At 41.9% G+C, this 24897-nt stretch overlaps 1 protein-coding gene across 3 annotated transcripts; it reads right to left on the bottom strand.

The window, feature by feature from the left end:
* Positions 1-3292: 3292 nt before the first annotated feature.
* Positions 3293-24428, bottom strand: creg2 (cellular repressor of E1A-stimulated genes 2). 3 transcript variants are annotated; one of them, XM_078403117.1, is made up of 4 exons: positions 23740-24421; positions 11229-11398; positions 6290-6403; positions 3293-4879 (listed from the first exon to the last, which is right to left on the bottom strand). In XM_078403117.1, exons 1-4 carry the CDS (start codon positions 24214-24216, stop codon positions 4726-4728), a joined length of 915 nt encoding a protein of 304 aa, XP_078259243.1. In that variant the 5' UTR covers positions 24217-24421; the 3' UTR covers positions 3293-4725. The 3 variants fall into 3 exon arrangements, with proteins under 3 accessions (XP_078259243.1, XP_078259244.1, XP_078259245.1); XM_078403118.1 differs by having other exon boundaries at positions 3293-4876; positions 23740-24420; XM_078403119.1 differs by lacking the exon at positions 6290-6403 and having other exon boundaries at positions 3293-4876; positions 23740-24428.
* Positions 24429-24897: the final 469 nt, after the last annotated feature.

The raw sequence follows: 24897 nt of genomic DNA, 5'->3' as shown, positions 1-24897 counted from the left end.
ATATTATGATCACCACCCAAGACTCTGAAAGGCTGATCTATTCCATTTTATGGCATTGCGAACAATGACTCATTTTAAAAATATATTCACTCATTAGATGTGGATGTCACTGGCTTCTGTATTCACAGGGCAGTGAAGATGCAAGAGAATGCTAAAGATGCTCAGCTGCACAGACAGGTTCTGTGGAGGAAAGGAACACAATTAGCGTTTCTTCAGAACTACAATCTTTGTCCAAAATATTTATTTATTGTTCTCATTTGCACCATGGCTGCTGCATTGCAGTAACTGGCAGTGGTGCTTTGCAAACAAAACTGACAAAATAACAAAGATGGCACACAAATAACAAAAGCATTGTAAACTCTGAATAGGAAGAATATATATCACCTCATTAATCAGTTATAAGGAGAGGATGGATAGGCTGGGCCTTTTTTCCCTGGAATGTAGGAGGTTGAGGTAGATAAGGTTGATGGTCGCAGTTTTTTCCTAGGGTAGGAAAGTCTAAAGCATAGGTTTAAGGTGGGAGAAAAAAAGATTTAGAAGGGACCTGAGAGGCAACTTTCCACACGGAGGGTGGTGGGTATATGGAATGATCTGCTAGAAGAAACTGTAGGTTTAAATTTATTATTGTCACAGGTACAATGAAAAGCTTTGTGCTGCATGCTAACCAAACAGATATACCATATTTAGATACAATCAGTAGAAGAGTAGGGTAATTGTGGAGGCAGGTAGAACTGCAATGTTTTAAAGACATTTGGATAGGTGCATGGAGGGGGATGGGTTAGAAGGGTAAGGCCAAACGCAGGTTTGGATAGCCATCTTGGTTGGCAAGGATGAGTTGGACCAAAGGGTCTGCTTCTGTGCTGTATGACTATGGAACCCCAAATTTGGGATTACATTCGACCCCATTAGTTGCATGTGTCAAAGGATTGATACTGTCCTGACAGAATGAGAAGCTGAAGGTTTGAAGAAGGGAAAATGAGTGTTGAGAAACTTTTCACATTCCTTCCATTCACCACATAATCTTCCACAATCGACAAAAGCCCTTTACTGTGCAGCCTCTGCCATTTCCGACAGGATTTAGTTTAGTTTTGTTTAGAGATATAGCATAGAAACAGGCTCTTTGGCCCACCGAGTCCACACTAACCAATGATCCCCACACACCTTTACAATCCTACACACACGAGGGACAATTTACAATTATATCAAATAAATGAATCAACAAACCTGTACGTGTGGGAGGAAACCGGAGATCCTGGAGAAAACCCACGCAGGTCACGCGGAGAACGTACAAGCTCCATACAGACAGCACCCATAGCAAGGATCAAACCCGGGTCTCCGGCACTGTACGGCAACAACTCTACCCTTGCGCCACCGTGCTGCCCAAAGGGGACTATTCTCTCTTTTAGTTTGTTCATTCTTTTATTATCCCTCCCCCTCATTTCTTGTGGCATTTTATATTAAATTACTTTTGTTTTTTTCTTTTATTATTTTGAGCAGCACACATTTTATGATCAAAAGTCTGAACACAGTGCTGGATTCCATTAATTCTTTGTCTTCTATACCAGTGAAGAATATTCTGGTAGCGTCCATTTCTTATTTATTTGAATTTATTATTTTAAGATGCATTTTTATTCTGCTTTTCATGTGGAATAATATTAATTAAGAATAGAATGGAATAGAATAAATAGAGAGACTTTTGCTTAGAGGAGGGGAATCAAGAACCAGAGGGCATAGGTTTAGGGTGAGTGGTAAGATTTAATACAAACCCGAGGGGCAACTTTTTGGGTAGATGGAATGAGCTGCCAGATGAAGTAGTCAAGAGAGTGTTTATAACAGTATTTAAAATACACTTAGACAGCTACATGGATTGGTTTATAGGGATATGGGCCAAGGGCAAATGGGGCTAGTTTAGATGGGGCATCTTGCTTGGCATGGACAAGTTGGGATAAAAGGCCTGTTTCCATGCTATATGACTCAATAATTAACATTTGTTCTTCGACCCAAATTTCTGCACTAGGAAGCAATGACCACTGGGCAAGACGAATATTAACTTTTACTCAACAGTGAATTCATAACTGATAAGGTTAATCTCTCTTTTTGCTATATACTTGGTTTAAAGCCAAGTGTATAATTAGTTACATGGTGTCCTCTTAAAGTATTTTGTCCTTGGTTTGCAACGGTACAGTAGTGCAATTCGGCTGAACACCCAGTATCAGAGATGCAGTGTTCTTGATAGAACATGAATTCACAGATAACATTTTTACATGGAAACACTTATTCCTTCTGTGGTTGGTTCTATAACAAGACTTTTCTCTGCCTGGGCTTATAATTGTCTCTCCAGCAATATCATTCAAAGGAACTATACTAACAGAAGGATGCATTGGACACCATTATCAATGTTCAGCAGCAGAACTTGCACTCTGGGAGTGTGCACTGAAAACTTTAGAGACCATGAACAAAAGCAGATAGTTGTCTGTTGGTTCCTTGCAGTTACATCGGTAAAACCAATTTCCCATCCAGATAGTAGAAGCATTTACATCATCCCATTCTGCATAGGGAAGCTAGTTTGAGAAATATATACATGAAGAATCATCATTTAGACTTTTAGAGATGCAGCGCGGAAACGGGCCTTTTGTCCTACTGAGTCTGAGCCGACCATCGATTACCTTGTGCATTAGCATTATCCTACACACAAGGAACAATTTACAATTTTACTGAAGCCAATTAAACTACAAACCTGTATTCTTTGGAGTGTGGGAGGAAACTGGAGCACCTGGACAAAACCCACATGGTCACAGGGGGAATGCACATACTCCTTACTGTCAGCACCCTTAGTCAAGATTGAACCCGGATCTCTGGCACTGTAAGACAGCAACTCTATCACTGCGCCGCTCCTAAACAAAGATACAAATATTGGTTTCCTATGTTCCGAGCTAAATACATCTGAAAATATCCTGAGTTACTTTCACTATTAAATTGATTCCTAGTTCAATTATTTTCTACGGTGACAAATTGGCAACAACATAAATACTTCAGCTTTTTTATAACTAGTCAGTTCTGTTAGTGTATAATAGTCTGTATGCAATTTGGTTTTATAAACAGCACCATCACACTTACACATTTTATATGTACTCAAAATTCATTTCTCACTGAGATGCATCTCAGCAATAATTTTTGGACCTTTCTGGATGATCCAAGTTATATCTCGAGGGAAAGTTAAAATGGTATAAACAATTTGTCAGTATTAACTATATCAGCACAAGATATATAATATATAACCATCTGCCTTTTTATCACGCCTTTAATTAAATAAAAAGGAATTTCACAGAGATATGAGGGAAATGGCCTGGCATTTAAAAACAAACTCGCAGTGGGAGAGACAGTCAAAGCAGAGATAAAAGACTGAACTGTGGATTCATACACAAAAGAAACTTTGCAACATTTTCACAAACTTCCACTGTCGAAAATGTCAATATTAATAATTAACTTGCATGGCTTAGTTAAGTATTTGAAGATTACATGGAAAGGAAATTAGCTTATTTCTATCATACTTTAACCATTATTTAGGTTCAGAGAACTATTCATGTGTCTTACACATACCCAAAAAATCAAATTGTGCAATTTTTCCTTTTCAACCCTTTTTGTAGGAAAACGTATAAAACACATTAAGATAAGCTTGCCAAATGTGAAACATGCAGTTTTATTACAAATTATAATGAATACCACAGACAATTCAACATAGCAGCTCTAACTGAAAGGGAAGGGGAGTCAAAAGTGTTGTGTACATTAAAAAAATGTTGGATGAAGGATTCATGCCATGGCTCGGCAGTAGACAGAAACTACCGGAGGCTACTTCTTCATCATTAGATGTCTGCTGGCACAAAAGGTTGTGTTTCAACAAATACCAAGTTCATTACAGAACATTCTGTTGCCTGTACCTGTTCTGCAGAGCATGATTTTTTCTACATTGGTCAGGCAAAATGATTGCTGGGATCACATGGTCCATTTTATTACAGTATCGTGTCAAAATTCAAGACTGCACTTGAATCATATCAAACAAATCAAAAATTGCTGCAACAAATTAATGTTCTGCCCGGAAATCTTACATGCTTTAAAGCAAGCAGTACAGTCAATATATATATTGATACAAAATAATTCAAATCACCACAGTTTGTAATTAAAATTTGAAAGTTGCATGCTGCAGTGGGTTCATCTCAGGGCAGAAAAGCAAACTTGAAATCCTGCAGACTGAATTTTATCAAAATAATCAGCTTTTTCAAAGCTCGATCTTACACTCTACATTAACACAATACAGAATTGAAGTATAGTAACACATTTCTTGCAGCACAAGCTCACACACCAATGCAGTTACAAATGGCAGAAGCAAGAAATATTGGCAAGAAGAACAGGCAAAGCTGCCATATTACACCAGGTCTTAAGTCCTTCGAATTCTCCAGAACAAACAGTACCATGGTGTCAGCTTCACCATCTGAGTTACACAGTCATTTAAGGTGGATCATCGCGCTTTCACGAGGTCAATTAGGGATGGACAGTCATTCCTGGCCTTGATAGCGATAAATATTTTGTTTTAATAAATTGTTCCTTCTCTATTGGACAGGTATGCCCAAAAGGGAATAAAAAGCTCTTCCAGCCCAAAGATACATAATGGGCATGCGCAAATACTGTAAACAATGTTTTATTCACTTAGATATGCTCTTTTAGAACCTACACAATATTCATTGGGTTGGCTTTGAAATAATCTTCGACCGAGATTATGGCAACCGCCCCGAACCAGTTCTGGAGCCACACATGTCGAATATTCATTTTCATAAAGAGCCAATTGTGTTCTGGAGGCCACTTCTTCATCACTGGATGCCTGCTGGCACAAACAGATAAATGTTTCAACAGATACCAAGTTCATTACAGAACATTGTCTGTACCTGTTCTGCAACAATTGTACTTTTATGAATAGTTCCACGTGCTTAAAACATTTTTCAGAGGATGCATTGTTAATTTAGTTCACTATACATTCATGTTATTAATTGTAGTTATACTCCTAATCTGGCAGCAAAACAGCCCATCGCCTGCAAGCACAAATTAAACAGAGAACAATGTGCAAGAAGGAACTGCAGATGCTGGTTTATACCGAAGATAGACACAATATGTTGGAGTAACTCAGCAGGTCACAGCTTCTCTGGAGAAAAGGAATAGGTGACCTTTTGGGTCAGAAAAAGGGCCCCGACCAGAATGGTGACCTATTCCTTTCCCCCAGAGATACAGCCTAATCCGCCGAGTTACTCCAGCATTTTGTCAATCCTCCATGAAAATACATATAGATTTTTCTTATTTCTGGATTACTTACTTATATTTCTACACAAAGTAACATCTCGGATTTGTGATTGGAAACAGCTGTAGGGTGGAGGAAGCCAAGTCAGAAAGGGGATGAAACACGGATAAGGAGCAGGATCCTGAGGATTCAGGAAGTGCGCACCAATCATCGTTCACCCATTCATGCTGGTTTTGTTATTCCACTTTCGCCTCCACTCCCTGCACACTGAGGGCAATTTACAGAAGCTAATTGACCTACAAACCCGCACGTCTTTGGGATGTGGGTGGAAACTGGAGCACCTGGAGTAAGCCCGCACAGTCACAGAGAGAATGTGCTGGCAGTGGCACAGACAGCACCCGCTCCACCAGCAGTGCCACGGTGCCATCCAACTGTTGCGAGCCAAGATTTTCTTGGATATTTTGTTTATATTGAAAAATGTGATTGGAAAAAAATATTCTCATCAGTTGTGAATGGCCTATTCATTTAGCTGTCTACACCATTGAGAGCGAGGCATGGAAATGACTCTGCACTGTTAAGAGGCCAATGGAACAAGCTTTCACATCATGGGACTCGTTCTAGGAAAACCAAATTTAAAAACTCTCTCTCAACTAAAAGATGAGACAAGGGTGGAATTGAATATAAGATCAGCTGTTAATATTCGAAGTCCTGCTCGAGAATCAAAATTGGTTTACCTTCTGTGTAAAGAAAGTCAAGCCATTTATTTCTAAATAAATAAAAATAAACTCAGCTGGTATGAAATGTAAATGTATTGGAAGAATTTTTAAATAAAAAGCACATCGCAATCTGTTTTGCATTATTCCTCGTAGTGCACAATGTTTCTGAAACAGTGACTGTTAATATGCGCAGTTATATCACTCTGCCTTGCTACCTGCATAAAGTGCAAATGAAAGACACTATTTTACAGATGGAATTATAGTCAGTCTGACCAAAACGACAAACCTTGAAAACATGGCTTGCTTTGCAAATTCAATTTCATCAGAGGGCACAGTCACCATTTGACCTGTCAGAGTCAGTCTGCTACATCTCGGATCCTCAGGGTTAATGAGATTTTGTCTGCGCACAGATAAGATATAGCAAGTGAATATACAACAAAAAATAACTAGCAGATTAACCAAGATAACACACTTGCATTGGGACTAACTCATCTTGCCTCACCAGATTATCATGCGGAGGGCATTATAGATCAATAAACATTAGACTTTTGATTGTTTCTAGAGACATCAATTCTTGATGGGAAAGCCAGCCTGACAGCAGTTGGATTTCCAGAATTTCTCTCATCAGCATTCTCAGATAATTCACAAACTAGTTCATGTCTATTTTAGATAATCTATGCATTTTTTTTGTGTTGCAGAAATCTAGTTATTTCATACACCACACAGCAAATTTGGAATTTATTTTGCAACTTTGAACTGGTTTTGAGCTGTTCTGCTGATTCCTTTCCTGTTCATTGTCTCTGCTGGTTTCTTCTGGTTTCCTGCACCTGCCATTCATCTTCCAGTGGAATGATTTAGACAAACATCACTCCGCCCTCCGCCCATCAGTCTAAAGAAAGGTCCCGACTCAAAACATCACCTAGCCATGTTTTCCAGAGATGCAGCCTGACCCACTGAGCATTCAAGCACTTTGTGCCTTGTTTTCTAAGCTAGCATTTGCATGTCCTTGTTTCTAAATCTCAGAATGATGCAGCTCAAACCTTTTACGTTCACTGCAGCTGCTCCTTAAAAAGAGAGAGAGAGAGAGAGAGAAAGAGACTCTCTCTCTCTCTCTCTGAGATCAATTGCCCAACTAAATCCTGCTAGTGGAGGTAGGAACTGCATGATGCTGCTTTACACCAAAGATAGACACAAAATGCTGGAGTAACTCAGCGGGACAGGCAGGATCTCTGGAGAGAAGGAATGGGTGCCGTTTAGGGTCGATGCTTTTTAGCCCATCTTTTCTGCTTTGCCAATGGGCCCCTCTCAGATGCTGTCTCCCTTTCCTGCAAAACCCACAATCAGTTCCTGTGTTCCCAATTACTAATGCCATTGTTCCAAATTCTCTTGAACATATTGTTCTCACTCACCTTTCCTGCAACTCCCTGTTTGATTCCATTCCAGGCCAATGTCCATGACCCTACCGAAGGCCACAGATCAAATTATTTCTCAAGATCATGATCCCAACCCACTTGCCACCTTCAACTTGATTGACCTCACCATCGCCTCCAGAACCTTGCCTCCACTCTTTACAACTGATTACTTTTTAAAAGTCTACCAGTTAAAACCACAAATCTCCACAATGAAATTGCTTCCCATTCTCCACAACACTTGCAGTATCAACTAAAAACAAAATTGCTCATGGCCCTCCTTGCTTAACTCACTTAAATACCTCCTTCGTTTTGGCAGTATCATTTGTCGACACACTATTCGATTCCACCTGCAAATCAGTAGCATTCTGCCCTCCTTTGCATCACTTATGTGTGAAACTGTTTATCCCACATAATTTTTCACTTTCAAGTAATACGCCTCTATTCCCTTTTTTTCCCACCCCATCCCCATCCACCCACAACCCTCCCTTGCTTTATATTTCACTCCTCCCTTCCTCTCATTTTCTGATATCCTTTTCTTTTCACCTCTAGACTTTGTCACGTAATCCACCCGGTTGCCAATCAAATTACCCCCCCCCCCCCCACTGTTATCCACCTATCATTTGCAGGCTTTGTCCCACCCCACCGCTCTTTTCAAGCTTTCTTACCCCTACTACAGTGTCCCAAAAGAAGGGTCTCAACCCAAAATGTCGCCTATCCACTCCCTCCCCAGATGCTGCCTGACCTTCTGAGCTCCTCCTCCTGTGCTTTGCTCAAGATTCCAGCATCTGCAGTCTCTTCTGTCTCCATCCCATTGAATGTTTTTGATGAGTTCTCTTCAACTAAACATCAAAGTCATCATCTCAGCCCCAAATACAAAACCTCCTCCCAATGATTTCAAATCCTTCCCCATTGACTTTGGTATTCTGGTCAAGCCTATCATTTAATTTTCCATCATCAAATACCATGTTTATCACAGCCATAATAACATTTGAAATGGAAGCAGGATTAGCCTATTTGTTTGCTCACATCTACTCTGCCATTCAGTAAGATCTTTTAGCTCAATGCACTTTTCCTGCACAAACCCTGTATTACTTGATTCCCTTAACAATAGACAATAGGTGCAGGAGGAGGCCATTCGGCCCTTCGACAACCAAGACAGGCTCAATGCTTGAGCCTCGATACCCCTCTTAGGTAGAGAATTGTAAAGATTCAGCCCTCTCTGTACAAAACCTTTTTCTTATTTCAATCCTGAAAGGCTTACTCTTATTTTGTGACGATGACTCTTTGCTCTGGAAACCCTGATCAGAGTAAGCATTGTAGAGACACAAGAGACTGCTGATGCCGGAATCTAGAGGGGAAAAAACAAATTGCTGGGGGAATTTAACAGGCTGAGCAGCATCTGTCCTGATGCAGTGCCTTGACGTGAAACTTTGATCACACTCTTGCCTCCACAGATGCTGTTCAACCTGCTGCTTCACTTATGCAGGGGAAGCACTGTCCCCATGTTACGCAGTCAGGCCAAGTGAAAATGTTGCGTGTTTTACCTTTCATTCTTCGCAACTCAAGAGGATATGCAAAAGGTATGGAAGTGTGAAAATGCACAACACCAGATCTGACCAGTTTCTTCCCAGCTGTTAACAAGCAACTGAATCATTCTACCACAACCAGAGAGCAGTGCTGAACGACGATCTACCTCTTTGGTGACCCTCGGACTATCTTTGATCGGACTCAGCTGGCTTTACCTTGCACTAAACATTTTTCCTTATCATGTATCTATACACTGTAAATGGATTGATTGCAAGGATGTATTGTCTCTCTGCTGACTGGTTAGCATGCAACAAAAGCTTTTCACTGTACCTCAGTACACGTGACAATAAACTAAACTGTACGCAGTCAATCTTCATAATCTTTCCTCTTACGTCCTTTTTTCCTTCACAGGAATTGATCCAGTAAGCCCTCGTTGTACTCCCTCCAACATGTCTATCTTCAGGCAGTCCTGACGAGATCTCACAGGGCACTTACATAATTTCAGCAAGATGGCTTTACTCATGTACTCAAATTCCTTTGCAAAGAAACGGTAAATGTACAAATTGCGTTCCTACCTACTTGCTGTACCTGTACATTCAAATCTGGGTATAAAGACACCCAGTTGTCTCTGACCTCCATCCACTTTCAATTTCTGGCCATTTAAAAAATGCTCCACCTTTTGATTTTTTTTCTACCAAATTGGACAACCTCACATTTTTCAGTGTAATATTCCATCTGCCATCTCCTCACCCATTGCCTTAGCCTGCCCATATCTCCTTAAAGAAATCACAGTGCAACATCTCGAATGTAACTGTGCGTTTAAATTCTTCTGTTTCATCAGCTCTCTGTCTCTGGGCACTACACTGACTGCATCTTGTGAAATTATGTAAGTGCCCAGTGAGATCTCATCAGGAATATCGTGTCTCACTATAATCCCCCATTATATGCTATTCATGGGCGGTGCTTTCAGACAGGATCGTTAGGATCTCATCTCTTCCTCCTCTACCTGCCTAATTGATCTGTGCAGTGACATGGGTATATATTAATATGGCAAGGACTCTACCTTTTGTACTTGAGTTTGGTTTGATTGTATTCATATATACTATTATCTGATTTGATAGGGTAACACACAAACATAAACCTAAACTATAAAGGAAAAGGTATTGTTACTGATATATTGTATTCTTTAAATGTAAGATAGACTTTTTATTGCAAATTATGACTATTCTCCCACTAAATTATTTTTAAATGAAACAAAAGTATAACACTTAGAAACATAGAAAATAGGTGCAGGAATAGGCCATTTGGCCCTTCGAGCCAGCACCGCCATTCAATCTGATCATGGCTGATCATCCAAAATCAGTACCCCGTTCCGTTTTTTTTCCCCATATCCCTTGATTCTCTTAGCCCTAAGAGCTAAATCTAACTCTCTCTTGAAAACATCCAGTGAATTGGCCTCCAATGCCTTCTGTGGTAGAGAATTCCACAGATTCACAACTCTCTGGGTGAAAAGGTTTTTCCTCATCTCAGTCCTAAATGGCCTACCCCTTATTCTTAAACTGTGACCCCTGGCTCTGGACTCCCCCAACATAGGGAACATTTTTCCTGCATCTACCCTGTCTAATCCTGTAAGAATTTTATATGTTTCTATTAAGATCCCCTCATCCTTCTAAATTCCAGCGAATACAAGCCCAGTCGACCCATTCTTTCATCGTACGTCAGTCCCGCCATCCCGGGAATTAACCTGGTGAACTGATGCTGCACTCCCTCAACAGCAATAATGTCCTTCCTCAAATTAGGAGACCAAAATTGCATACAATACTCCAGGTGTGGTCTCACCAGGGTCCTGTACAATTGCAGTAGGATCTTGCTCCTAAACTCAAATCCTCTCACTGAACTCTGTTATTTGAAGTTAGCGAGTAGCAATCACAGACAATGCACAGCATTACTACATTGCTAGATAAATGGTACGGTTACCCTTAAAGGCTGATCAGACATCACCAAAAAATAACAGAATCATTAAGTTGATACATCCTTGCTTTAATAAATTGCTATATTTTACCTAGACTGCCACTTGCTTGAAAGAATTTGCCATTTCCCATGTGTGAGCACTGTTAAAAACCTCAGGCTCCCAATGGAAACAAAGAGATTGTCAGGGCGGATGAGTGGGAAATGGAACAAGGAGGGGAAAATCACAGGATGGACAAATGGTTGGGAAAGAGGGGTGGGAGAGGGAAGAGGAGGAGGGAGAGAGGGAGGGGTCAACAGAGAAAGAGATGGGCGTACCTGCAGTAATTTGGCTCAGCTTCTGATAATGTTAAAGAAACGCTGGAATTGTTCATGAGATCTTCAACAATTCTGTCTTGCCGACTGATATAAAAGAATGGAGCACCAGTACTGTTGTCTGGGGAGCCATCGCTGATCATGAAAATGTTTCCAAATGGCAGGCCTTTGATCTAGAAACAAGTTTACATCCATGTTAAATCCATAGAAAAGATTCATTATTACTTAAACACCTCAGTAACTGCGGGACAGGCAGCATCTCCAGAGAGAAGGAATAGGTGACGTTTTGGGTCAAGACCCTTCATCAGACTGAGAGTCAGGGGAGAGGGAAATGAGGGGTATGGAATGGTAAGGTGTGAAAACAAGAGGACAACAAAGGGGACGAGAATAAATCATTGTTAACTAGGGGAAGTTGACAACGAGGCATACAAAGTAAAATTTAGTCAGGAGGACAGTCAAACTAGTCGGAGAACTGGGATGGGGGGAGGATGGAGAGAGAGGGAAAGCAAGGGTTACTTGAAGTGAAAGAAATCATTATTCATACCGCCGGGTTGTAAGCTGCCCAAGCAATATATGAGGTGCTGTTCCTCCAATTTGCGTTGGGCCTTACTCTGCCAGTGGAGGAGGCCCACGACAAAAAGGTCATTATGGATTGGGAGGGGGTGTTAAAGTGCTTAGCAACCGGGAGATCATGTAGTTCTAGGCGGACTAAATGGAGGTGTTCAGCAAAACGATCACCGAACCTACGCTTTGTCTCACCTACTACTGAAGAGACGTGAAGAAGTGACACGTAAAGTAAGTTCCACAGACTGAGTGAGAAAAAGTTGATGGTACAACCTGCAATGTTTGTCAGAGAAGGAGTCCTTTATGACAACTTCAGGCATTCTCACAACTTCTTTCTTTCAAATACTTTCTTCATGACACTATGGAATAATTTCAGTTTAATTTAGAGATACAGTGTGGAAACAAGCCCTTCGGCCCACCGTCCGCACCGACCTGAGATCACTAATTCTATCCTACAAACCAAGGACAATTTACAGAAGCCTATTGGCCTACAAACCTGCGTCTTTATATTACACCAACTGCTTTTATTAATACACACAAAGACACTAAATATCTTCCTTGTACACTCCACATCAGCCTTGCCCCCACTTCTCTTTCATTTACTTCAATTAACAGGTTAAATAGGAATCAAAATAACAAGCAGGGTAAGTGAGTGAGAAATCACTTAAAGCCAGCAAGGTGTGGAAACATATGGAGTTACAAGAATTGAAAGGAGTAGTCATTTTGCAGCAAGGAGCAGTACAGAACAGAATTTCTGACAATTATGTATTCCTTGCATTTAGCAGAAAAAAAAATACAGGCAGCCAATATCATCAAAGACCCACATCACTCTCATTTCACTTCACGCATCAGAAAGAAGGTATAAGACTCTGAAAACTGTAACCTCCAGGTTCAAGAACAGCTTCTTCCCAACAATCATCAGGCTCTTGATCACTACACAACACTAAACTCAAATATGAACTTCCATGGAATGTTTTTGGTTGCATTATACACTTTCTTTATTAGGTTATTAATTTATTGAATTTTTGTCTAATATATATTATTTATGTGCAGAATGATTACAGGCCTGTCATGCTGTTGCAGGTAAGATTTGTGTCGTTCCACTGTTGGTGCATGACAATTAAACACTTTTGACACATTTGGATAGTTTTATTACTTGGAATTGTGTGTGATGTATAACTCCTCCTCATGCCATCTGCACCTTTGTAATTTGTTTTGTTCTTTAGGAGTCTAACGCTGCTAAGAAGTCCTACAGAAGACAACTGAGGAGGAGGTAGAAACACAAAATGCTGGAAACTCTCCGCTGGTCAGGCAGCAGCTGAAGAAAGTGAAACAGAATCATGTTTCAGGTTCAAGAGGGAGCAAGATGGCACTGCAGAGAAATCGCAGTTCTATACTTCATCTGGATTAGGAAGTGAAGTTGTATGGATTGCATGTCCCACACAAGCTACTGGAAGACATACTAAGTAGTTTTACTACCAGGGCTAAAAGTACAGAGGCATCTTGTATCAGCTTGTTTCCAGTTATCTCACATGGCAACGTTATTTTGCAATGACATATGGAGAGCCAGTCAGTTCCAGGAACATAGATCAGTGCAGGACAAGAACAGGCCCTTCGGCCCACAATGTTGGCCAAGCTCTCACAATAACCACTAGTGTCTATGCTCCAGCTCAAGCATAGGTTTAAATGGCTGTCATTTAGATTCTGGGCCCCCAATCTCTTTTCTATCTTGGACAGGGCAAATGTTGACCCAAAGCTTAATGGTGAGGCGCATGGATAAAAGGGGTGATACAGACTCTACATTCTTTGCCCGACTGAAGGTGGTGAGTTCCAGTGCAGGAAAATGTGGCAGAGAGGATGGGGTCTATATTGTCAAATCGCACTCACTCACCACCAAAAACTATAAAGTGACCGGAAAGCCAGCCAGGTTAAACAATCCAAGCAAAAGTACTCAACTCTGCAGCCTGCACCAATCAGCCTCCACTACACACCATCCAACCTGACATTCTCAGTCTGTTTAGTTTGGAAATACAGCGTGGAAACAGACCTTTCGGCCCACTGGGTCCGTGCCGACTAGCGATCCCCACACACTAGTTCTATCTTACACCCTTGGGACAATTTGCAGAAGCCAATTAATCTGCAGACCAGTACGTCCTTGGAATGTGAGAGGAATACGGAGCACCCGGAAGAAACCTGTGGTCAGAGGGAGAACATACAACCTCCGTACAGGCAGCACCCGCAGTCAGGATCGAACGCGAGTCTCTGGCGCTGTAAGGCAGCGACTCTACCTCTGTGTCTGTGAAGCTCTTCTGAAACTTCAAGGAAACAGAGGCTCTATCTATTAATCATGTGATGTAGTCAGTGCTTCCTGCAACTTCCAATCCATCACCCCTCACCCCACAACCCCTGTGCATTTCCCTGCTGTGTGGCATGGGAACAGAGAATTCAGTGGGAGAACAAGATAGAAATAAAAAGATTTAAAAAGCAGCTTTAGAGAATTGAGTGGGAGAACAAAATAGAAATAAAAAGATTTAAAAAGCAGCAAATTCCATCCTGAATTTAGGATGGAAAAAATATCTGAATAATGCAATTTGAAGGCAAAAATCTGACTTGGGTGTAATGTTCCCAAAAAGGAAAATCCTGCTTTTGCTATCTTGCCTCACAGGTGTTAAACCTTCGTCAAATATTATTCTTGGGCATTGTGACATAATGCAGTTCTACTGCAGTAATACCATACATACCTCAATGTGTTCCTGTTGTATTTTACACTATTGGCAGACTGAGCTTTGAGAAAACTTGGGCCATAATCAAGGTTTTAAAACCAAATCCAAATTTAATCTCTGAACAGATTGCAAAAGGGCAGGAGTCAGGGTTTACTTTCCTGTGCCCATAACAAGAGCTTTGGGTGGTCAAGGATTGAACAGCTGGATACAGCATATGGCTCCAACCAGACTCAAACCGCATAAAGCATGTTGAATAAAAGAACTAATCGGGAGTATCAGTGCTAATATCAACAAATGCAAATATTATAGAAATGATTAAAAATGGCAACAGCTAATGATGGCAAACATGAGGTATTTAAGATTGAAGGTTTAGCGATGGTTTTGATTTATTTGGTTGCTTCTCAGTTAAAATTCAGCTACACTCATAATTTGCTTTGACTGACGGTGGGAGGCCAATCAGTAACATGTTGTTTTTGTTAATTTGGATTCTATATTTTTATGGAATTGTACAGCTGGGCATGGTGCAGTTTGGCAGGTTGAATAATAAAACCCCAATATTCCAGAATCTGATTTGGATTTTTTTGTGATCCTGCAACTGGTTCAATCATATCCAAAACGCAAGGCAGGGCTCCAGAATGCAAGCTGCGTGTGTGTTTTGGGTTATTGGGTCCAGAGCACAGCTGAGGCTAGGGTCTGGCTGTGTGGCCAGAGCTGGGGTTAGGGTCTGGAACACCAGCGATCAGGAATGTGGACACAAAGTGCTGGAGTAGCTCAGCCGGTCAGGCAGCACCCCTGGAACACATGGATAGGTGAAAGGCTTGAAAATGTTTTGGGTCGGGATCCTTCAAACACAAACCCGAAACGTCACCTATCCATGTTCTCTGGACATGCTGCCTGGCACGCTGAATTACTCCTCTGTGTCCATTTGTTTAAACCAGCATCTGCAGTTCCTTGTTTCTACCATTAGAAATGTTGGTAGGCTTGCGGCTGGGGCCCAGGTCTGCAGGCTTTCTGTGATGTAACATTTGGAAACACTAAATGTGTTGCATCTAATTCTAGAACTAGCTATTTTCTTAACCATGCTCTGCAAACATCGCCATTATTAAGACAACCTCACACAACAAACGGCAGATAATGCATACCTGGACCAAACAAAAACTGCGCTTATGGCAAATTATGGGAATGCAGGTTCCTTTGTCCATATTGGACCCGTCAAACGCATGGCTACAAGAGCAAAACAAAGTAATAGGTGATGAGTAGCTCACCTACTGACCCATCAAAGCATCTTCATTGGTTCAAGTCTGAGAGTCATGGGTAACTGCCCACTTCTCTGGAATGGTATGGCTAATAACAGTACCTTAGAACTTCAGTATCAGCCAGGTCTTTTCACTGCCGTGGTACTCGATATTCACTGTGCACGCCATCATTGCAGATTGTATAATCTACAATGATCACCTGTACACTAGTTCTATCCTACGCACTAGGGACATTTTACAGAAACGAATCAACCAACAAACCGATACGGAGCACTTGGAGAAAACCCACGCACAAGGAGGACGTACAAATTCCATACAGACAGCACCTGTAGTCAGGATCGAACCCTGGTCTCTGGTGCCGTAGGGCAGCAGTTCTACTACTGTGCCACTGTAACTCCTCCAAACTCTATCAGTGAGCATCGGGGGACAATGCCATGGGAATACCATTACCTGCAAGTCTCCCCCTTGGACAGATCAACCCGAATTATCCTTTTATCACTGGTCATCACTGCTCGAGTAATACACTGGAATTCCTTCCTAACACCATCTTCACCAGAGATCCCCTGGTCTTCAGCGTTCACCTCATGTACTGCATCACGGTGTTCCTGATATGGCCCCCTTTACAAGATTAAATGTAGACTTGGCCACTGTTTTGCCAAAAACCTGCACTCGGTGCGCCAAGGCCTACTAGACCTCCCAGTTGCTAATCATTTTAACAGTGCTTCCCATTCCCAGACTGATCTTCCTGTTCTGGGCCTCCTCCATTGCCAGAGTGAGCCCAGAAACAAACTGGGGGACCTGCATCTGTTCCACCTCTCCCCTCCCTTTCCCTCCCTCTTCTCTTCCCTGTGCCCCACCTGGACATACACCCATTTCTCTTCCTCCCCCTCAGGCTTCAAAATTTGCGCCTCTATCCTTATCTCACACCTTTTGTCTTTTCATCTTTGGCCTTTGTCCAACCATCTATCTCTCAAAACTCCCCTCACCTGGTTCCAAGTATCATTCGCCAGGCTTTGTCCTGCCCTTCCTCTCTTCCAGCTTTCTCCCTCCACCCCAGACCACAATCAGTCTGAAGAAGACCAGAAACGTTACCTACCCATGTTCTCCAGAGATGCTGCCTGACCCACTGAGTTACTTCAGAACTTTGCCTTTTTTGTAAACCAACATATGCAGTTTCTTATTTAACCATCATCACAAGGACTGTGGCCAGTCAAAAGGATTAAATGGCACTTTCCAAAAAAGTACCAACAATAGCTCTAAATGCATGCATACTCAGGACAACAGATTGCAAACAAATTATAAAACAGCCAGTAAGACTCTAATTGGACACTATCTAAAGCTTTTAAAGTGAGGGTTAGGCCACATAGTGTCCACTGAAGGATGTAAAAGGAGGCACTATATAAACAGTAGCCTAGATTTTAATTCCACGTGTCGGCACCTCTCACCTGACGAACCAAACAAGGTTATAATTATGGTCATCCAGGGCTATTTTTGTTTGGAGGTTTCAAGAGGCACATGAAGAGGCAACTGAGAGCTTCATATATGTTTGAAAAAACCCCCACAAACTGCAGGAGGAACACAATGGTTTGAGCGACATCTGTGGAGGCAAAGGGATAGTCGATGTTTCGGGTTGTAACCCTGCATCACGGCCCACCTGAAACATTGATTATCCCTTGTGTGGGAAGGAACTGCAGATGCTGGCTTAAACCGAAGATAGACACAAAAATCTGGAGTAACTCAGCGGGACAGGCAGCATCCCTGGAGAGAAGGAATGGGTGACGTTTTGGGTCGAGACCCCTCTTCAGACTTATCCCTTTATCTCCACAGATGCTGCCCGACCAGCTGAGTTTTTTCAGCAATTTGTTTCTTTCACTCCAGATTCCATCAATGTGACTCCCATGTCTTGGAAAGGTTGGGGCTCAATGATGTCATCAGACCATAACCAAGACAACTGTTGTGGACGGGAACTAAAACCGTTTTAGTTCCCGTCCACAACAGTTGTCTTGGTTGTGGTCTGATGACACCAGTTGTCTGATGACGAATACAGTGGTCTGTACAGTTGTTTGTACGTCTGTACAGTTGTCAGATGACGAATACAGACACCAGTGGTCTGATGACGAATACAGTTGTCTGATGTGGTCTGATGATGAATACAGGGCGGCATGGTGTCACAGCGGTAGAGTTGCTGCCTTACAACATTTGCAGCGCCGGAGGCCCGACTATGAGAGCTGTCTGTATGTAGTTTGTACGTTCTCCCCGTGACCATATAGGTTTTCTCCGAGATCGTCAGTTTCCTCACACACTCCAAAGACGTACAGGTTTGTCAGTTAATTGGCTTGGGTTTGTACACTTGGTATAGGTGTAAATGGTCCTTTGTGTGTGTAGGCTTGTGTTAATGTGCGGAGGTCACTAGTCGGTGCAGCCTTGGTGGGCCGAAGGGCCTGTTTCTGTGCTAAATTAAACATTTAACTTTTTTTAAAGTTCTCTTCATGGGCTTGGAGAGGCAGGAGTAGCTGAGCCCTTCCTCCTCTGGGCTTCCCTTCCTCTCCTGGAATGACCATCAATCTCCACTTATTACATCTCATGCCAGAAAACATTTCCTTGAAATAAAGTATGGACAGATCTGCAGAGACAGTACCAAAACAATTTATAAATAGGTCAAGCCCAGTGAAATTCGAATCCACTGTAGGAAAATGAGGAATGCATTTGCAATTTACATACGAGAGCAACGAAAATAGCAGTGGACCAGTCAGAATAAAAGTGGGAATAAATTCTGAATCTAAAAACAGATCAACCAATTTTGAATGAGAAGGAAATTATTTGTATTCCATGGGGATCAATCCTATTTTTTCAGATATTGAATCTATTATAGGTAAAATTTAGCACCTCAGATTTAGTCATCAGACAGCTTTTCTTAATGTGACGTTTGAAAGCATTTCGTATTACAACTTGTGCTAGCAAGTTTGTGCACGAGGGCATAATTCTGTTTAACAGAATGACACCATTTCCCACAAGCGTGGTTAATTATAGTGTTTCTTCCTAAATGTGGACATACAGTTCTCTCCATAATGTTTGGGACAAAGACCCATTATTTATTTATTTGCCTCTGTACTCCACAATTTGAGATTTGTAATAGAAAAAATCACATGTAATTAAAGTGCACATTGTCAGATTTTAATGAAGGTCATTTTTGTACATTTTGGCTTCACCGTGTAGAAATTACAGCAGTGTTTATACATAGTCCCCCCCATTTCAGGGCACCATAATGTTTGGGACACAGCAATGTCATGTAAATGAAAGTAGTCACGTTTAGTATTTTGTTACATATCCTTTGCATGCAATGACTGCTTGACGTCTGCGATCTATGGACATCACCAGTTGCTAGGTGTCTTCTCTGGTGATGCTCTGCCAGGCCTGTATAGTAGCCATCTTTTGCTTATGCTTGTTTTGGGGGTTAGTCCCCTTCAGTTTTCTCTTCAGCATATAAAAGGCATGCTCAATTGGGTTCAGATTGGGTGATTGACTTGGCCACTCAAGAATTGGCCATTTTTTAGCTTTGAAAAACTCCTTTGTTGTTTTAGCAGTATGTTTGGGATTATTGTCTTGCTGTAGAATGAACTGCCGGCCAATGAGTTTTGAGGCATTTGTTTGAATGTGAGCAGATAGGATGTGTCTGTACACTTCAGAATTCATTATGCTACTACCATCAGCAGTTGCATCATCAATGATAAGTGAGCCAGTACCTTCAGCAGCCATACATGCCCAGGCCATAACACCCCGACCATCGTGTTTCACAGATGAGGTGGTAGGCTTTGAATCCTGGGCAGTTCCTTCTCTCCTCTATACTTTGCTCTTGCCATCACTCTGATATAAGTTAATCTTTGTCCCATCTGTCCACAAGACCTTTTTCCAGAACTGTGGTTGCTCTTTTAAGTACTTCTTGGCAAACTAACCTGGCCATCCTATTGTTGCGGTTAACCAGTGGTTTGCATCTTGCAGTGTAGCCTCTGTATTTCTGTTCATGAAGTCTTCTGCGGACATTGACAAATCCACACCTGACTCCTGAAGAGTGTTTCTGATCAGTTGGACAGGTGTTTGGGGATTTTTCTTTGTTATAGAGAATTCTTCTATCAGCTGTGGAAGTCTTCCTTGGCCTGCCAGTCCCTTTGCGATGAGTAAGCTCAGAAGTGATCTCTTTCTTCTTAATAATGTTCCAAACAGTTGATTTTGGTAAGCCTAAGGTTTGGCTGATGTCTCTAACAGTTTTATTCTTGTTTCTGAATCTCATAATGACTTCTTTGACTTTCATTGGCACAACTTTGGTCCTCATGTTGATAAACAGCAATAAAGGTTTCCAAAGGTGCTGGAAAGACTGGTGGAAAGACTAGGTGCTGAGAGCTCTCTGATACCTGCATTGAGGATGCAATTAAACACACCTGAGCAATTACAAACACCTGTGAAGCCATGTGTCCCAAACATTATGGTGCCCTGAAATTGGGGGGGGGGGGGGGGGGGGGGGGGGAACTATGTATCAACACAGCTGTAATTTCTACACGGTGAAACCAAAATGTATAAAAATACCCTTTAATAAAATCCGACAATGTGCACTTTAACCACATGTGATTTTTTTCTATTACAAATCTTAAATTGTGCAGTACAGAGGCAAATAAATATATGATGGGTCTTTGCCCTAAACATTATTGAGGGCACTGTATGTATTATTCAAAGCTTTGACTAAATGTTCAGACTTAGAATACTCTTGGTACTGTCAAGTATTTTGATACCTCCATCACATAATAAAAGAAAATGCAAGTAAATAAGATAGCACCGTTAATGCATTACGTTTGAGGACAAGAATCAATTGTACGATACAAGGAGTAAAGGTTTTTCAACTATTCGGTTAACCTACCAGCAATCATTGGAAACAATAGCCTCCTGTTGACAAGCTATTTATAGTACCTAGTTTTCAAAGGGAATGTTGGCCAGCTGTATGTGACATTGAGATGAAAGACAATCATCTAAAAAACAAATTACAATATTTCACAAAGAAGCACATAAAAAACAAATTTTCAACAAAGGATTGTGTCCCTCTGCACATGGACGCCAGATTATTGTCTTTAAGGCGATGTCCAAACAATGCTGTTAGCCTAATCATATTCCACACCACTACGTTGCTCAAGGTCATGATAAAATAAATAGCAACCAGGCTTGAACAAACACCTAACCATGAATTCAAATAGAACTGAGCATCCCAATGCTCTATTCTTGTGTAGTATTTAACTCGAAACAAACAATGATCACAAAAAAAATGTCTGTGGAAATCTTGCTGCAACAATTGTTCAAATGTCATGAGGGGGAAAGTACAATATCAAATATCATGACAAAACAAAACATCAGGACTTTTTTTTGTAAAAAAAAAATTGCTGGTTCATAATGCTGTATCTATATTTCTCATTGCAGAACTGTGCATTATTAACTGCATGAAGCTGGGCATCTGTACAGATTAGATCTGATTGTGGTTCATTTATATTATTTATCCATTATACAGTATCATGGTGATTCTGCACAAAGTGATGGAACATATACATCAGTCTGAAGAAATGCCACACATTCCTTCTCTCCAGAGATGCTGCCTGACCTGCTGAGTTACTCCAGCATTCTATGATACAAGCTTTGAACATATTGTTCACTTTCCCTATGAAGAGAATATCATCTTTGATTGCTTTTGTACACCTGCATGTGGTCTTGTATAGAATAACTGGACTCTAAGCAGCTTGTTTTATTCAGTAAAGATTTGTCCTATACTACTCCTTTCACAACTTTGGAACAAGCTAAAGTACATTAAGAGTATGATTACTATTGTTAGATAGAAAGCTTGGCAGCCAATTTGCACATAGCAAGCTCCCATGAACAATAGAGCAATGATAACCAGTCAGTTCTCAGTAGCTGTTTGAGATATAAATCTTGACGAGCATATTTGAGATAAGACTCATGCTCTCAATTAAAGCATCAATGCGGGAACTTTAAAGAGCAGATGACGCCCGAGATTAATATCTCACCTGAAAATTGTCACCTCCAGATTTCCTTACATTGAGGAGGCATGCTTTGGCCCATCATGTCAATGACAGCTCACACATTGAAGCAATGGAATCGGATTAAGATCAACGTGGTATGGAGATCTCAAAAGGAAGTGGGGATGGGTCACTTTTGTCTCATATACTAAAGTTCCTTTTTTCTACATTTTGTAAATGTTTCTGCCTGGTTCTCAACACTCACATGTTGGACTCCATCATCGTTGAGGATAAGGATTTCCTTGGAACCACGAAGTTGCAAATTAATACAATTGAACTCACGCTCACTGGATTTTATACTTGCTGGAGACAATTTTACTAAAACAAATTAGATTTCACAAGAAACTGATGGGGTAAATAATGTCAATCTCAAGATAGAGGTGTGCAGTGAGGCAAAATTCTTGACTCTGAAATATAAATCTTTATACTTTGTTACCAAACTGCAGATGTTTGAACATTTTCAAAACCACTTAAGAACATAAGAAATAAAAGCAAGGTGGGCCATTTGGCCCTTCATGCCTGCTCATCCATTCAATGATATATTGGCTGCCCTAATGCATCAGATCACATTCCTACATTGTCCCTCCATTCCTTTGATAGATTTTGTAGGTATTAACCTGGATGCTATAGATAGATCTTTGGACATTGAGAATTTGGGATCATTGAGGAAGTGGACAAGATCAGCCAAGGTACCAAACAGCCTACTTATGCTTCAGTTATATTCTTACCCAGATTGTCTCTCTGTAGCTGGAGCAAACAGCCCTAGGCCCCTCAGATTAGCAACATACAAGTGCTCAGGTATGGCATGTGCCAAGAACATCCCATCCTTCGTGCAAGTCGTTCCTTCTACATACAGTCAAGGTAGCTAATGGCCCAATGAATAATCCAAACCTGTTTCAACCCCACAATGCTCTCATTAATCTTCAGCCAGAAATGGGTGCTTAAAAGCCACATTCAATTTTACGCACCCAAGTGGTGCAACATCTCTTATACTGTTTATGAAAATCATTTCCCCACAGATTTAATGATTGAACTGGCCAAGAAAGTTTTTTTCATACATACCAAACCATCTGTAAGTAAAAATTATTTTACTGATATAAAACACTGTAAATCCCCCATCCCCACCCAAGACCACATCCATCTTTTTTTTTGTTCCCATAGAAGATGCCCATAATATAACTGTACTTTACATTATGTAATGTAACATAAACTGTACTTTGCATTAGTACTTTATATCTGCTTCTGATTGGTGTGATTCAACCTTCCACCCATAGCTTAGCAACAGTCTTCTTAATCTGTCAACACATGGACAGGTACAAGGTAGGGAAGGTTTAGAGGACTATGGGGCAAATGCAGGACTAGTGTAGACGGGGGCAAGTTTAGTTTAATTTAATTTATTGTCACATGTACCGAGATACAGTGAAAAGCTTTGTTGCGTTTGCTACCCAGTCAGCGGAAAGACTATATATGATTACAATGGAGCCATCCACAGTGTATAGCTACATGGTAAAGGGAAGAACGTGACTAACATTTCGTGTAAGATAAAGTCGGATCATTGTCCGAGGGTCTCCAATGAGGTAGATGGTAGCTCAGGATTGCCTTCCAGTTGTTGGTAGGATGGCCCGGCCGAAGTTGGGCCGAAGAGCCTGGCTCAGTGCTCTATGACTCTACAACATGCATAATTCTGCTGGGGACCGCAAAGTGTTAGAAACCTATGGTATTTTTTTTGCAATACACAACCAACACCTCTGTTCACTTCATTCAACCTTATTGAAGGGATGGAAACAATCTCCCAAAAGTCACCCAACTTTGCCGCAGCGTGTTCGCGGCTGCATCTATCAGCACGGTCCAGCTATTTCATTTTGAACCCCAATTCAACGAGGCAGGGTGCGGGCTGTACCTTGTCCAGCGTGGAGAGGGTGGCCACAAAGCCCCAGGTGCCAGAGCGGAGTAGGTGGCGGGCGAGCCTGGCTTTCCCTTGCTGAGGCTGCTTGGGGGACGACCTCTCCCCACTCTGCCCGTCCCTGCGGTACGAGAACATCCTGGAGGGGAAGCCGAGCGCTTCTCTGTGACTCTGCATCTCTGGTGTCATGGCCCGGGACTCTCCCTCTCCCTCGCCGCCCCGCCGCCGCCGTGGCTGCCGCTGCTGGTAGCTGGTGGTGAGGTGCGAGGTTTTCCAGATGCTGCCACCGCTCTGGAAGAGCCTGTTGGGCAGCACATCCCCCTCCTCCTCGTCCTCCTCGTCCTCCTCAGTGGACACCGTCTCCTCCTGGTTGGCGATGGCCCAGGACACGGAGTTGACGATCACATAGCCGCGGCTGCGGTGCACCACCCAGGCCAGCAGCAACAGCAGGGTAAACAAGGACATGCCGGCCATGTCTACAAGCTGGCCGCTCCAATAAACCCCTCTCACTGCACCGCTCGACTTCAAAGCACCACCGTCTGGCAGCGGCTGCAAGGCGCACTCTCTCGCTTGTCCGTCCCAGCCTTGGAGACTTTCATTGGCAGCGCCTCCGACTCAAAATGAGCAAGAATAACAATTAGAGAACTGCTTTAATAGTCGTAGTCATCCAGCACGGGAAAAAGGCCCTTCAGCCCAGCAACCAAGGTGCTCCATCTATACTAGTCCCACCTGCCCGTGTTTGCCCCATATCCCTCTGTTACACAGCTACCAGCCTTGGAGGGCATCTACAACACCGATGCCTCAGAAAAGCCACCAGCATCCACAAGGACTCTTCACACCCCTGCAACAGTCTGTTCGAACTCCTTCCATCGGGCAGACGATACAAGGCCTTCTCCACCCGCACCTCCACACTCAGGAACAGCTTCATCCCCAGGGCCATAGCTGCTATGAACCGGTCCTGCTGAGCCGGATGGTCACATCGCACAGTGATCCGGCACAGATCTACTTGCACTTTATTCTGTTTTAAAACTGTTACAATTTGTTTCATTGGGTTGTTTAAATTAATACTGACTAGCTAATTAAATTATTGCATCGTATGGGAGGCGTATTCCCAATCTCGTTGTACCCCTGTACAATGACAATAAAGATATATTG

Source organism: Rhinoraja longicauda, chromosome 7 (assembly GCF_053455715.1).
Source record: "Rhinoraja longicauda isolate Sanriku21f chromosome 7, sRhiLon1.1, whole genome shotgun sequence".
NCBI classification, from domain to species: domain Eukaryota; kingdom Metazoa; phylum Chordata; class Chondrichthyes; order Rajiformes; family Arhynchobatidae; genus Rhinoraja; species Rhinoraja longicauda.
Note: the sequence above shows the minus strand (reverse complement) of the source record. Positions and strands in the feature narration are given on the sequence as shown.